General features: G+C 42.1%; 1 protein-coding gene across 2 annotated transcripts in view; it reads right to left on the bottom strand.

Annotated features, from left to right (window-relative positions):
• Positions 1 to 16,126, bottom strand: part of zak (sterile alpha motif and leucine zipper containing kinase AZK) — a 57,201-nt gene that overhangs the window by 2,725 nt on the left and 38,350 nt on the right. Inside the window, exons 8-16 of one of the 2 annotated variants that reach the window (XM_024405260.2) lie at positions 15,262 to 15,348; positions 14,785 to 14,859; positions 12,755 to 12,861; positions 8,450 to 8,585; positions 2,495 to 2,539; positions 2,351 to 2,381; positions 2,095 to 2,234; positions 1,888 to 1,950; positions 1,702 to 1,797 (exon numbers count right to left, since the gene is read on the bottom strand). In XM_024405260.2, the coding sequence (XP_024261028.1) occupies positions 1,702 to 1,797; positions 1,888 to 1,950; positions 2,095 to 2,234; positions 2,351 to 2,381; positions 2,495 to 2,539; positions 8,450 to 8,585; positions 12,755 to 12,861; positions 14,785 to 14,859; positions 15,262 to 15,348 (780 nt within the window). The remainder of the gene's footprint in view (positions 1 to 1,701; positions 1,798 to 1,887; positions 1,951 to 2,094; positions 2,235 to 2,350; positions 2,382 to 2,494; positions 2,540 to 8,449; positions 8,586 to 12,754; positions 12,862 to 14,784; positions 14,860 to 15,261; positions 15,349 to 16,126) is intronic. The other variant, XM_024405273.2, reaches the window with a different exon arrangement.

The following is a 16,126-nucleotide window of genomic DNA, read 5'->3' as shown; positions in this document are numbered from 1 at the left end:
TTTTTTTGATGTGCTCTCAGAATCACAGAGGATGGCATGTCTCTTGAATTATCATAGCATGAAGGATGACCTAACAAGTGGTCAAACATGAATAATAATAATGAGAATATTAACAACCTATGCTTGCAAAGACATTTCTTTTACTTCAGGGGTAAACATAAGTTGCTACGGTGGATATCTTAGTATTATTTCCTGTAGTGGATATGGTTTGCAGAATCTTGACACATGGTGCTATTTTTTGTGAAAAAATACAGTAATGCTAATATTATTCCAGTTAGCTGAAAGTAAACTCAGTATTTCAATATTTTCTGCTCAATGGACATAGGGATCAAATCCTCACGAGGAAATACAAATCTGAGCAAACCCCAACGCCATACTCCTTCTGAATATTGCATGCTGACAAAGCAGTAATGATTTTGCCATCCCCAAAAGCCAGCCATGAAGCCACAGGTCACTGCTTAACCACACAGGGTTCACGGTGTGGACCAATCTATTGTGTGGAAGGATCACAGAAGAAGACATCAAAGAAGTGCCACTAACACACTCGTCTGAGGAGCCTCAGCCCACTCCTGCACCGTCCCCAGGGGCAGGCCGGGGCTCAAAGGGGGAGCAAGTGTGAGGAAGGCTCTGGCTCCGAGACACACCAGGCAGCGGCCCTGTGTCGGCCCTGGCCAGTCGCACCAGGGCCCCCAGGTCCACGCTGGTCTAATCACTCCAGCAGAAACAATGTCTGATAATGATGCCCAAGACCGGAGTGTGTCTGCTCTAATGACAACTCATACATAATTCAGCACCTTTCTCTTGGCTGCGCGGTGATATCCTCATTAGTAGGGGACCCTCAGTGGTTGTCAGATGGTGGCCGCACAATCGCAGGCCCTCATTTTGTCTTTGAGAAGTGCAGCTGCTACCATGACACCGCCAGCAAAGAGAGGCGGGAAAAAAAGCAGTGCGGGTTTGTTTTATTTAGTGCAAAAAAACCTTCCAGTTTGTAAAAACAAGGCTGACACAGAACCTGACACCAGGCAGGGGAAAATAATTAGCTCTCATTTTCTCAGCCTCCTGTTTCCTTCTCCCTGCTGTGTTTTCTACCCACTAAAGCACCACATGTCAGAAGAAATGGGAGGCAATTAGCAGGCTCGTTTCAGCCCCGCCGAACTCACTGAAAGGGGACTATTTATGATGGGACAATGAACAGCTGAAAGATTAAATAACATTTGCCTTTTAAAAAGAAAATGACTTCTGGCTAAATGGGCAATTTTTTTATGAAATTCAAAAAGCAAGTGGAGAAGCAGCCTCTCTCCAACGTTTGAGACCCTAACAAAGGACGATGAGCAAGTGGGGGTGGATGGGATTATATGAAATATTTATTAATCTGTTTCTCTTGTAAGGATATGTCTTGAAGGCAAAGCAAGCTCAGTGAAACAGTGGTCAGTGTTTGCTTGAGTTTGATGGGAAACATATGGGCATCTTTACCTAGAGAAACAGCATCTTGAAGATTTCCATCTTGACATACCAGTTTCAATCTTATCTGACAACAAGTTTGCTATGACTATATGCATTTGAACCAAACCAGAACTGAGACTAAATTATTTTACAGAATCATTTGAAAATGCAGGGACAAAATATCAACAACAACAAAAAAGTCCCAAGACATCTTGGTTATTTGTCATATAATATTTTCAGTGTCCATTGAAAGCCTACCGAGTGACCTGTTCCTGCTTTCCAGTGGTACCCAAACACCAGCTCCAGATTAACAATCTTCCTCCTCCTCTCCTCCTCCTCCTCTGCCCACGCATCCTGTGGAACAGAGATTTCCAGACGGAACATATTGTAACAGTAAACAATGCCAACCATTTCATAACATTAAAGAGAAAGGACATACAGTACCTTCATTAGTGGAGGGAAGTGGAAGAGCCCAATGTAGTCATTGGTTAGCTTCTCAATTTCACTCTGTTGGAGAAAGCATGTTATACATAGACTTCAAACTTCAAAATAATTAGTATGAGCATATTGCTCAATTTCAATAATTATACCATATGGACACATTGTGAAATGGCTGGCTAGTTCATGCTAGTGTGAAAGATAATATGGTACCTTGAGGTGCATGATGTGACCTTTGGACCTGACCCCCAGGTCTCGCATGTCTGTTTCCGTGAGCAGCAGCAGCCTCTTGCCAGTGATGTGGTTTTCCTTAAACAGGTCACCATACAGCTGCATGCCATATGCCCCCTCTTCTGAGAACACGGGGGAAACAAATGCAAATTAAAAACACATACACGCCAAAACGATGGGTCTATTCATTTGAACATACCTACAGTATAAGAAATCTATATGGTGACTTTGAACATACCCGCCCCAAATATCTGCTGCATCCAAAAGTACTGTGGGGATGGAATTGGAAAAGCATTACTATTCATAGTCAATGGAGGCATAAATGGTTATTAATGGTCAAGTAAACTAAATAAGTAATCAATTGATACGTGTTGATACTGACCACATGTTCCTCTGTCCAGGAATGAATATGAAGGTTGGGAAGGAGCTGTGTAAAAAAAAAAGAAAGAAGAAGACGACAAAACTGAATTAGCACTAGGGAATACTGCTCTAATGGTCACGTAGTACAAATGTGCACAGCTCAAAAGAAAGAAATGCTGCCTATTCTTTATGTTTGGACTCTGACACAGATTTTGCATTCATGTGTGCAAGTAAATCATTATGAACATCGGTGCATTACATACAGTATACATTACATACAGTATACATTACATACAGGCTTACTTCATTCCAAGACATGTTTACCATGTCTTATAGCAATGGTTTTTGCAGCTAGTGTTCTGCAATCAAGATGACTGGGTCCTAAATGTCTATATCAAACTAAAATGTGTCCAATGCCCATCTGACTGGTCTTTCATGATGCATTTTAAAGAGAAATCGTTTACTGTTCATTAAGTATAAAACAGGCAGAAAGTAGCCAGACAAAATGCAAATTTCATCATTATGATCACGGGGCTGCTATGTGGTGGCAGAAACGATGCACCGGGAGAATTGAGGGGAAGATGACTACATTAATTACTAATCGGAGCATTCTCTATTTGCTTCCCACGGAATCGTATAACAGCCCAGAGCCTGAGATGAATGGCAATCTCAACAGATCGCATTCAAAGAGGGCCGTTTTAGAATTAGCGCGATACACTTCTTTGCAGCCTCCTTCTGAAGTCCCTCGCCCCCAGCTGCATTTTTCGTCTACTCCAGTGGTATGGTTCGGAAGTAATCACATAAAAAAAACACCACCCCTACACTACTGCCACAGTTCCATAACAGATTTTGCCTAATTAAAGTGACATAATATCGCGATTACAGGAGTCATATTGTATATCACAAATTACTTCAAATCGTTTAATAAAATCCTTAGCATACTGTTGACAAACTGAAACAGATCTTAATTGATGACACGAGGGGAAGGATGGGGGGATATCAGTAGAAATTGCTCAGCCTTTGGGATTCCTTTGGCAGGGAAGAGGAGTTCAGTAGTTCACACAACTCTGCCCCCATGTGGAATGGGAGTATACTGTAGCAAGTTGATTACACTATAGAGGCGGAAAAGCATTGGAAACCTGTTGGCCAGTGGCTACACCACAAATTCAACATGACTTTGTCAATCCCCGCAGGGGCAATTAAGCAGACATTGTCTGTAAGTGTAACATATACAATACAAATTGATGTTCTGCGCCAAGTATGAGTGGTGCCCAGTTAGCTAATGATAGAAGTCCCACCATTGACTATATATTTATTTGAAACCTAGAGGACTACAGTGTGAACATGGGTCTAATGCAAATCAATTAATGTAATATGACTGATTTCAGGTCTTACATGTTAAAACATAGTTATTCCAGACCACATCTGAAGTTATATTTCTAACACCAGTCACATTTTGTTCATTTTCTCCCAGCACAAAATGTTTCTGATTGTCTTGGCCACATTTGGAATTTTGTGGCTAACAAACCTTTGTTGTGAAGTTATTGTAACGTTTTTGAATTATTCCTTAGTTTCAAGGTAACAAAAAAAAAAAACTTGGAAAACCAAGAGGAAATGTGAGAAGACAAAGATTGAGGATGATAGTGGGAGAATGGCATCCCTTAAGAGGGCAAAAATGAGATGAATGTTAGGAGAAGTACAACATTACTATAACGAGACACATACATATACGGAGGAGGAATGGAGGGAAAAAGAGAGGCAGAGGAGGTCAAAGAGAGAGACGGAGGAAGAGGGTGAGCTCGAGTCAGGTAAACACTTTGGGGGGGAAAAGGGAGATGGTTTGTCGAAAGAATGGCAGTGTGAGACCTACGCCAGATTGAAGACAGGAGGAGAAATGGAAGTGAGTGAGTGTGAATTATCAGAGGTGGCAGGTGTGGTGAAGTCCTCGGAGCCTGAGGCTTGCACGGATGGTCAGGATAAAGACGAGTCTGACTGTAGGAGGGATATTTTTGGAGGAAGTGGACCCCGGCCTTTTGTCTGATCCATTTGTGGTTTCAGTGTGTGAAAAAGATGTTTGGTACTGTGGAATCGGTGAAGGTAACCCGAAGTGGTCTTGTGATAATTGTTTGTGTTTCTGCTGGTCAGAGGGAGCAGAGGCTTCGCGCCAAACTAATTGGGACAATAGATGTGACTTGAATTGCTCCCAAGAAAAGGGCACAATTGAAAGGAGCGATTACTGGGGTAGCAGTAAATGTGAAGGTTGACCAACTGAAGGGGAAGACTCCCGGTGTTTGTGATGCTCGTCGTTTGGTGCAACACAGACAAGGTGGCGTGGGTGGTGAAACAGAAGAGTCATTGGCTGTTCTTTAGAGTTTTTATGTTGAGTCTGCCCAACAAAGTGAGGTTAGGATATTTTAGTTCTCGTAAAAGCTTGTTACAGGTTGTTACGTTGTAACAGGTGTCAAGCTTATGGGCATGTGGCAGCAGTGTGTAGGAGGGAGGGTCCTTGGTGTGAGCAGTGTGCAGAAGGGCATGACACAAAGGAATGTGTAACATTGGGGAAAGAAGCTGTATGTGTTGACTGTAGGGGTGCCCATGGAGCTGGGGATCAGAAGTGTCCGGTGCAAGAGAGGCAGGTTGAGGTTACCAGGGTTACAGTAGAGCAGAAGGTATGCTGAGGTAGTGAAGAAAGTTGAGGAAGATGGGTCAAGGGGGAGGGATCCTGACAGGATTTGTGTGAGTAGTAGATCTGTATCAGTACAGAGGGATAGGCCAAAATATGATATATGCTTCAGTAAGAGTTGCCGGGTTAAAGGGTTTGTTGAGTGGTAGTGTGTACCGTCCTTTCAGGCTGTTGGCCTGAGGTAGGACTAGAAACGTTTAAATAGTGGAGTAGGGTGGTTGGGTTTTAATGAGAGTAGGGTTAGATGGTAGGGTATTTTAAATGTATTTGACTCTTTCAAGCAAAGTATAAGGGAGTTATACTACAGTCTAGTTGGTGGCGGTAATGCAACATTTACTGGATGCCAACTGCCGTCAAACCTCATCGAAGAAGAAGGAAATGTAAGAAAACAGGGAGAGTAAAGAACCAAAGCAGGAAGTTTAATGAGAAAATGTTTATTGAAAAACAAGGAACAGTAGAGGTTGCAGAAAAACATGTTCATATCAAACAGCAGTCTGTCTAATAGTGTCTCTTTAATGGTGTGCCATAACTATCGGAATAATCCAAGGAATTGGACTAATCCAAGGTGCTGAAGTTTGCATAGATCATATTGCAACTCTGGGTATTCGATGTCCTGAAAATACCTTACAAAGTGGTTAACTTTCACATCAGGAGGTGTATCGGTTGGTTATTGTCTATGTCAATGGATGTGTTTCGGAGTGACTCGGTTTAAGAACTACACAACAGAATACAAAAACATACATCAACTAAGTAGAAATAGGTGGAACCTGTAGGGCCAGAGTCAGACAGAAATATCCTCCATATTGGGTATGTTTAGAAGAGAGGTCCCATATGACCATAAATAGCAGAATTTACAGGGCATTTGGTGATGGCACTTGTTAAGGTGAGCTTCAATAGGCTCAGTTTGGGCATGGTTAAACACTTTTGTCTGTGGTCAAAACTGTTGGTGCAGATGCATACATGTTTAGCTGAAAGATAATCATTAGCTTAGAGAAGCCATCTAAAGAGTATTTCATATCATCTCTCCAAAGAGATACTGTTATTACTTCCTAAATAATTGAATGAAAGGCCAACCTACCACTGAATAACAGAGTTAGTGGAATAAAGGTCCTTAATAGTTGCCTTTTGTCTATGAGAACTTACCCCTGTCAAGGTGTTGTAGTCTAAGGTCTATGGTACTCCTCACAAACATCCTGATTATATGCATCTATAACATGCAGCTGTCAACCAGCACACGAAGCGAGACTACACAAACACCTGTAGTGCCCTTTACACCAATAAGCCATGGTATGCAGGCCTGAAATCCAAATATTCCAAACACTGTATATACAGAAAAAGAGCACAGGAAGTCTGTAGTTTAACATGGATATCGGGAAACTTTCTCTCTCTCTCCTGCTGACATGAGTCAGGGTCAGCTGAGGGACACAACATGTACATTCTCGTCCTGGTGAGAGACTCAATCAGAGCAACTGCACTCCACCACATTCAGAACAAATTGGCCAATCTTAATGTCAGCAAAATGTCATAAAAGCTTTGCCTCCTCAATGCAAGTTGCTCACATGACTCTTTACAGCATGGCACTATACATCCAGTACATTAGGCATTAATGACATCCATGTGAGCCATGTAGGAGGAAGGTTTCTAATACATTGTGTTCATACGGCGAGAAGAACATCTCTGTGCTACAACAAGTATTGTATCTTTGGATATGCTTTATTGTTTTTCAAAAGAACGTGTGAAAAATGGATTGTTCCAACAACAACAAAAAAACAGTCAAGGAATAAAAAGCTATTAGTAATGAATGATCTAATATTTGAAGATGGTGTCCATAACACCAGTAACGTGAAAAAGAATATGCATGGGAGCTTGCTGCAAGACCACAGTTTAGACACAGGCCAAAGTGATTGATGGACAGATGTTACGGATGCTACCAATCAGGTTGCTCTAATCACTGTCGTCTGACATCCCCAAGGCCATGTTGATTTTGCGGCCCTCTCTGACATTGCTGGACTTGGAAGAGTTCTGCTTGGCCTGCATGTTGCCCTGCATGCCAGAGTGCAGGACGGAGCCCCCCCATGTCCAAGGCAAACATGTCCCCAAAGCCCTTCATCATGGCCTGCAGACTCATCCCCGCCACCTCCCTGTTACTGGAGGATGTGATCTGACACGTCATCTCCGAACTGTTCGACTCCTCCGTCTTAGACTCATAGAACGACTCAGTGCTAATCTGAGCCGCCACGGGTAGGAACAGCAGAGAGGGAAAGATGGGGGAGAGAGGAAAGGAAGGGAAGAAGGAGGAGGAAAAGAGGAACGGGAAAGAAAAGGAGGGAAGGAAATCAGTCTTTGACCACACACTGTACACCAAGACGAATGATTAAAATGTGTTTTGTTTTTATACCCATTATAAAAAGGTGACTGTCAAACACTAGAAGAGTAGAGTTGAGAGATATAGTAAATTGGATTATCAGAGAAGATTGGACTGAAACAATTGGAGTCTACAGGACAGATTAAGTTAGGAGAAAGGGAGAAAACAAAGAGATCGCTAACACGGTAACATCTCTCAGGATGACAGTACTGATTCTTACCCAATACATCAGTGCATGTATCAATTTAAACTAATGTCAAATTGATGCCAAGGCAAAGCACTGTAAGACAATCCCAATGCATGGCTGTAGAATGCAATTATACAATGGACAAAACAAAGTATTAGTGTTACAATGTGGAAGTGCGGTAAACAAATCCAACCAACACATCCAACTACAAAGGTAATATTTAGGTTAAATGTGTTGCATGCCAAAGCAATAACAGAAACAGGAGGCCAAGGCCGAGTGGGGTGTCCCTTTGAAAGCTTCACATAGAAAGGGTAGTATAGGCAAATACACACAAGCAGCGAAGCATGACAACATTGGCATTACCAACATTACAATCACACTGACCTCTAATTATCACTTATGGCCAATGGGGGCTCAGTGACATAGTCCCACACAGAGTAGCACCATGAGCTAATACCTCTACTCAACACAACAGCCCATCGGCGAGACTCAGTGAGCCTAGCCAGAGCCTTATTTTTATATTTTCCCTCCATTCCATTCCCCTTCATTCCAGACTGAAATCTGAAGTAAACTGAATTATTTGCTTCCCCTTGTGACCAAGAACATAGGCCTGTGACACATGGACCAACACAGTGAAGGTGGTGCTAAGCTGGGGTGCTGTTCATTTTCAGGGACAAGACGGTGTGTGGGGGTTGTGCTGAGGGTGTGGGGTGCAATGGGTATTGGCTCCTGAGGAACTTACCGGGGTGTTGGACTGCTCGATGAGCTTGCGCTCCCACATCTTCAGGCGACGTTCTCTCTCCTTCAGTTCCTGCTCTTTGGTGCTCAGATCCCTCTCCAACTTCTTCAGTCTCTCGAGTGTGGCCTCGATCTCACAGCTACAGCACAGACAACATAGGGATGCGTTTCAGTGGCGTCAGTTTAGTTAAACCGAGGGTATGGTGGCAAAGTGAGGTGGGGTGTGCGAAGTTGAAGCTCATTTGCTGCATTTCTACGGAGATTTAAAAACTCTCAAATGCTATTTGGAGAACAGCAAAAACAAAATGATCCCAGCAATGAATTATTATCCGCAATATTAGGTTAAAAGGTCTATGGAACGGCGTGTGCAATGTCAACCACTACTCAACTCCCACTCATCATTAATTGACTAATTTACTTGTGGAACGGCGCATACAGTGCAACATGAAATAGATGCATAATACACTCTATCAAGTCACAACCAGGCCGACTTCAAATGCAGACATCAATGTGAAAGTAACTAGTGCATAAAACAGCTGACCGCGGAAGCAAACTATGCCAGATAAATCCTACACACGCATTGAAATAAAAAAGGCATAGGTCTACATCAAATGACTTACTTACAATCGACAAGGACACATGAAGACAAACAAACTCGTTCAAAGAATGTCAAAAATGACAAAAGCCCCTTTACATGTCAGTGTCAAACCTATGCGTTTCGTGTAGTCAAATTTTCTTCTGATTGCCCCGTAATGTGGGCGCCCAAGCTAGTTTTTTGCATTTGCCTGTCTGCATTATTCGCCAGGGAAGGGAAAGCATAGCATTGTATCAACAAGGCTGCTCAGAGAATATTGAAACGTTTTGTGTCAACACGGCTGCTCCGAAATATTAATACAGCCAACGAGGGGGCGGTCCGCGAAAAAGTTTTCCCGGGCCATTTTCGTCTCCTTCTGATATCATTGTGTTGCCTACAAAGCAGTTGCGATATCGGACTGCTCATTATGTCAACAACAAAAAACAGCCCTACAGCTACACAGTACTTGACGTGGACTGAAATAGGTGCCGGTACTGTTTAGGAGCTCCACAACATTTTTGAGCTAATATTCTATAAGACGTGCAGGACCTCTAGCAGTAGAAGCATAACTTAGCAATATTTAATGACCTTTTGCAAGCATGATTGATCTGTTAGAATATCTCATTTTAATTCAGAAAGGTGGACAAACTAGACAGAGGTGGGAATGCATTATATGAGAGACAGGTAGGGATTATGAATGAAGGCTGAAGATGATGTAGGCCTAAGTAGTCATTCATGATTTGCATTATCTGAATATTAGCATTCTGTCACTTCATGAAAATGCACATTTGGCATATACAGGACATGTATTTTGGGCAGATGCTCTAAATAGCAAGTTGTTCAATTGTGTCTATTTTCATACATTAATGTATTTTCATACATGAAACCAAAATTGCACTAGCCTACTGGGCAAATGAATGAAAATATCAATTAGGCCTAGCGCTATCACAACCTATATTTTAATATCAATAATATACACTGAACAAAAATATAAAACGCAACATGTAAAGTGTTGGTCCCATGTTTCATGAGCTGAAATAAAGGATCCCAGAAATGTTGCATACGCACAAAAAGCTTATTTCTATAAAATTATATGCAGAAATTTGTTTACATCCATGCTAGTGATTATTTCTCCTTTGCCAAGACAATCCATCCACCCGACAGGTGTGGCATTTCAAGAAGCTTATTAAACAGCATGATCATTACACAGGTGCATCTTGTGCTGGGGACAATAAAAGGCCACTCTAAAATGTGCAGTTTTGTCACACAACACAATGCCACAGATGTCTCCCCTAAACAGATGCATATCTGTATTTCCAGTCATGTAGAATCCATAGATTAGGGCCTAATGAATTTATTTAAATTGACTGATTTCCTTATATGAACTGTAACTCAGTAAAATCTTTGAAATTGTTGCATGTTGCATTTATATTTTTGTTCAGTATAGGTTTTGGTTGCGGATGATCACCAAAAAGGAGGGCTCCCTCAACTCCCAATTCCCAATTAAAATTATCCCTGGTTATCAGATTACAGCAAGGTTTAAAAGCACGAGTTCAAATGCCAACATTAAATTCAAAACAATCAGCGCACTGCCTAAACGGCTGACAGGCAAAGCAAACTCACACCAGCCACCCAATACGCTAAACAGCCATTGGGATTTAAGTCTACTTTTTTGTTGTTGTTGCCTACTTTATATTTTTGGTCTTGAGCTAAGGTATGACACCCCTGATGTGTTTAGTAACCAACATCATCCATTACAACACTTATAATACTGGTGTTAAACTGTTGATTTGAGGTACTTGTGCTTAACTCAGATTCCAACACAAATCTCTCCCTGACATCCATGCAATATACACAAGAGTTCAAAGTTATGCATGTGTTTCTCAAGTTTGGATTCTGCCCTTTTAGTGACAGCTCTAAGGCCACAGACAGTAGAGGAACACTTACCTTCCAGTATGTTTGCTAATGCGGTTCACACACTGAGTGGTCGGGTCTGCTTTGCCCAGCAGGTGGGGCTGTGTGGTGCACCATGGGTAGCCATGCTGAGTCAGAGGCCAAGACAATCGGCTCCAAAAGTAACTATTTATAAACAGGCACATGACACAGACAGGAACTCCTGCCCTGTTCCTGCATCCTCCCACCCCCTCAAAGACTTTCCACTAATACTTGAAACTTCCCTCATAATTGATTCTCTTGCTTGTCGCTTTCCTGACAAACACTCTCTGTATTTCTAGTCCTATCCTGCTCATTTACAGGTTTTCTAATACCTCTTACATTTCCTCCCACAGCACTATAACTACCCCCTTTCTTTTCCTCCCCAACTAACTCCCCCTCTCTGCTCCTCCTCACTGATCTAGACAGGTGCCAGAGAAACAGCGAAAAGAGGAGTCCCTTCATGCTCTACTGGACCATGTGCAAACTGCCTTAATATAGACTGCAACAAGAGCCCTCTGAGCCATCGTTACAGAGCAGTGAGCAGCTTCTAATTGACACTATTACACAAATGAGTGCATTGATAGCTAATGAGACAGCCAGCCACTGTTCACTGGACTAACAGTCTGATAAAAGAGAAGAAACATAGCATGAGGCCAGATTTAATATAGCCAACACCAGGAGCCATTTGTCAGCGGAGGCTACCGAGGGGAGAACGGCTCATAATAATGGCCAGAACAGAGCAAATGGAATGGCATCAAACACCTGGAAACTATGTGTCTGATGTATTTGATACCATTCCACTGATTCCGCTCCAGTCATTACCACGAGCCCGTTCTCCCCAATTAAGGTGCCACCAACCTCCTGAGATGCAAATACAGGACACCTACTCCTAGTTTTACTTTTTTCAAGTGCCAGAATTGACAATACCATTGAGCCTTCATCAGTGGGACACTTACTTATAATAATAATTTGTTGGGTGCTTATATATGTACAAGTTTGTATTGTAGACATGTGAATTGGAAGAGTGGGGTCGCGGTCAGGGTCAGCCAATACCAATGGCGACACTGGAGCAATTAGGGTTAAGTGCCTTGCTCAAGGGCACGTCGACAGATTTTTAAAATCTTCTCGGCTCTGGGATTCGAACAAGTGACCTTTCGGTTCTGGCCCAACGCTCTAACTGCCAGCCACCCTGAGAAACTATAACACATCGCTCTTGCAACCTGTTTGCCTCTGATGCAAGAGGAGCTCAGGCCGCACCACTCCACTCTTCTCCCGTTTCTTACTAGCTAGCTACTACGACTGTACTTGGTGTGCAACATTTCCCTCACTCTAATGCACATGTTCTTGATCGACTCTCACTACTGAGCTGCTCACCTGCTTGGACACGTCTCTATGAAGAGTTGTGAGCGTAGAAAAGCCCAGAGAGAGAGAAATCAGTAGCAGCTGACACCCAGGCTGTGCTGAACATCACTAATCCTCCAGCTGCTCATGCAGGCCAATTAAACACTTGGACTTGAAAAAGATGTTGATTATTTTTTAGACCTTATGGGTATAGAGAGGAAGGAGATCCAGATGGGGGATTCTTTAGATATTTGATGCCTTTATGTTATCAGTGCAATTATAAAAGATCTGTATGCACACTCCCAAAAATCCCTTCAGACATTTAGTGGCCCACAAAAGCAGCACTTGCGCATAGATGGGCCTATTGATTTGAAACAGTTCTGGCGTATCCTTAGAATATAGCGGTGTTGGTCTAGAAGAGATGGAGAGGATTGCAGTCATACAGTATGATCTCAGTACCTCCATTCTGCCTTGTTGTGTAGGAAGGAGTTGCACTGCTCTGGAAGCTTGCTGTCATTGGACATGGTCTCCAAGGTTGTAAGGATAAGTTTGAACATGGGTCTTTCCTAGGTGGAAACGAAACAAAACAGTTTGATATTCATAAGCGGTCATGTAGTATATCTATCTACTCAAGACTATTGGACTGGCCTTGTAACTGTATGTAACATAACATTACTCTTTAGTATTATCCATTGTAGTACTGACTTGTGTGCTGAAGCCACTGTGCACAGTAGACGTGTGAGTATGCACAGTTGAAGTCGGAAGTTTACATACACTTAGGTTGGAGTCATTAAAACTAGTTTTTCAACCACTCCACAAATTTCTGGTTAACAAATTATAGTTTTGGCAAGTCGGTTAGGACATCTACTTTGTGCATGACACAAGTAATATTTCCAACAATTGTTTACAGACAGATTATTTCACTTATAATTCACTGTATCACAATTCCAGTGGGTCAGAAGTTTACAAACTCTAAGTTGACTGTGCCTTTAAACGGCTTGGAAAATTCTAGAAAATGATGTCATGGCTTTACAAGCTTCTGATAGGCTAATTGACATAATTTGAGTCAATTGGAGGTGTACCTGTGGATGTATTTCAAGGCCTACCTTAAAACTCAGTGCCTATTTGCTTGACATCATGGGAAAATCAAATGAAATCAGCCAAGACCTCAGAAAAAAAATTGTAGACCTCCACAAGTCTGGTTCATCCTTGGGATCAATTTCCAAACGCCTTTAGGTACCACGTTCATCTGTACAAACAACAGCATGCAAGTATAAACACCATGGGACCACGCAGCCGTCATACCGCTCAGGAAGGAGACACGTTCTGTCTCCTAGAGATGAACATACTTTGGTGCGAAAAGTTCAAATCTATCCCAGAACAACAGAAAAAGGACCCTGTGAAAATGCTGGAGGAAACAGGTACAAAAGTATCTATATCCAATGTAAAACGAGTCCCATATCGACATAACCTAAAAGGCAACTCAGCAAGAAAGAAGTCCTTGCTCCAAAACCGCCATAAAAAAATCCAGATTACGGTTTGCAACTGCACATAGGGACAAAGATCGTACTTTTTGGAGAAATGTCCTCTGGTCTGATGAAACAAAAATATAACTTTTTGGCCATAATGACCATCGCTATGTTTGGAGGAAAAGGGGGGAGGCTTGCAAGCCGAAGAACACCATCCCAACCGTGTAGCACAGGGGTGGCAGCATCATGTTGTAGTGGTGCTTTGCTGCAGGTGGGACTGGTGCACTTCACAAAATAGATGGCTTCATGAGAAAGGAAAATGATGTGGATATATTGAAGCAACATCTCAAGACATCAGTCAGGAAGTTGAAGCTTGGTCGCAAATGGGTCTTGCAAATGAGTCTTCCAAATGGACAATGACCCCAAGCATACTTCCAAAGTTGTGGCAAAATGGCTTAAGGACAGCAAAGTCCAAGGTATTAGAGTGGCCATCACAAAGCCCTGACCTCAATCCTACAGAAAATGTGTGGGCAGAACTGAAAAAGCTTGTGCGAGCAAGGTGGCCTATAAACCTGACTCAGTTACATCAGCTATGTTGGGAGGAATGGGCCAAAATTCACCATACTTATTGTGGGAAGCTTGTGGAAGGCTACCCAAAATGTTTGACCCAAGTTAAACAATGTAAAGGCAATGCTACCAAATACTAATTGAGTGTATGTAAACTTCTGACCCACTGGGAATGTAATGAAAGAAATAAAAGCTAAAATAAATTATTCTCTCTACTATTATTCTGACTTTTCACATTCTTAAAATAAAGTGGTGATCCTAACTGACCTAAGACAAGGAATTTTTACTAGGATTAAATGTCAGGAATTGTGAAAAACTGAGTTGAAATGTATTTGGCTAAGGTGTATGTACATTTCCAACTTCAACTGTATGTGTGCGATAGCATAAAATGACATATAATTCAATAGGATCTCTGTGTGCGTGACAATGTGGGTATGTGTGAGGACGTCGTACCTTCGGATCAGTCACCCAGCACTTCCTCATCAGCTCAGCGAAACTGTCTGGGCAGCTACTGGGAATGGTTAACCTCTGGAACAGACAGACACAGACACAGTCACACACACAATCACTAAAAGGATTGCAGTCGTCTCAGCTTTCAGTTCTGAGGTCAGAATATGAATTTAGAGCATGTCAGGAGGCAGGTCAAATATACAGATGACTTATGTGACTGGAGACCTGGTTCTGAGAATGTGGATATTGCATGAGTGGGATCAATTGGTTTTGGCCCATATGACGATCCCCCAACTAGTTATACTGGTGTGTGATGACTGAAATGATTCCTGTAAAGATACACTGTCTCATTAAGAAAAACTGTCAGGAATCTGTCTCTTCACAAAATCTATTAGCATAGATAGAGGAAGCTACAGTTCATCTACAGTCAATCTGTTCCTAGAAGACTGCATAATGAGGAAAAAGGAAGTGCAGCTGTACCTCACTCTTCTCCACCACCAGCCAGGCGACTTGTAAACCCTCCAAGCCTTTAAAGGGAATCTCCCGGGTGAGCATCTCCCACAGAACCTGACACAGGGAAACGAGAGGGGTCATGGTCAGTCAACGAGCAAATGCATCTAGGTCTTTCTATAAACTAGGGTACCTGTGAGGATTTCCTACACTGGATAACTTATTACAGCTGATAAGTCATTGATAATAATTTGCCAATTTTCTTCATGTCATTACATTAAGATCAGTAGCGGTCGGTGCCGTTTAATATGAGGGAGGACAATTTTTTTTTTATGAGCATGGCCTTATTTCTATTACAGCATATTGGATGACAGTCATTCATATTCCATTCACTCAGCTCAATGTACCACCGATAGGTTCAGGCTACTTCATGATACTCAAATGTTCCCTATACCCATCATGAGGTTGCTACAACCTAGCTTATGAATTACATTTTTGTAGGTGCACAGTTCGAGATACATTTCAGTAATCAAGGTCACAGACAGTAACACATTCAATACCACCTTGCACACTCTTTCCTGCATGTAGCTGATCTATAATTCCTTCTCGTATATACAGTATGCGCTCTCCTCTCAACTTTTCCCTTCGCTTGTGGACTTCAGTGCACAACACATCAGCTGTCTGTGACCAGGCAAAAAAAACTTTCCAAACCAAACCTTCATATCATAACCGCTAACCTCTACACACAGCCTACACCATTGTCACCATGTTAGCTAACGCTATAGTCAAAATAGCTAATAGAACTAACGCATTAGTAAACTTTCTACAATCATGCAGTACAGTGTACAGTCAGCAAGCAGTTTAGCTTACCTTGACTTGGAAGAATTCCAGTGTT

This window comes from Oncorhynchus tshawytscha, linkage group LG03, assembly GCF_018296145.1.
Source record: "Oncorhynchus tshawytscha isolate Ot180627B linkage group LG03, Otsh_v2.0, whole genome shotgun sequence".
NCBI lineage: Eukaryota > Metazoa > Chordata > Actinopteri > Salmoniformes > Salmonidae > Oncorhynchus > Oncorhynchus tshawytscha.
Note: the sequence above shows the minus strand (reverse complement) of the source record. Positions and strands in the feature narration are given on the sequence as shown.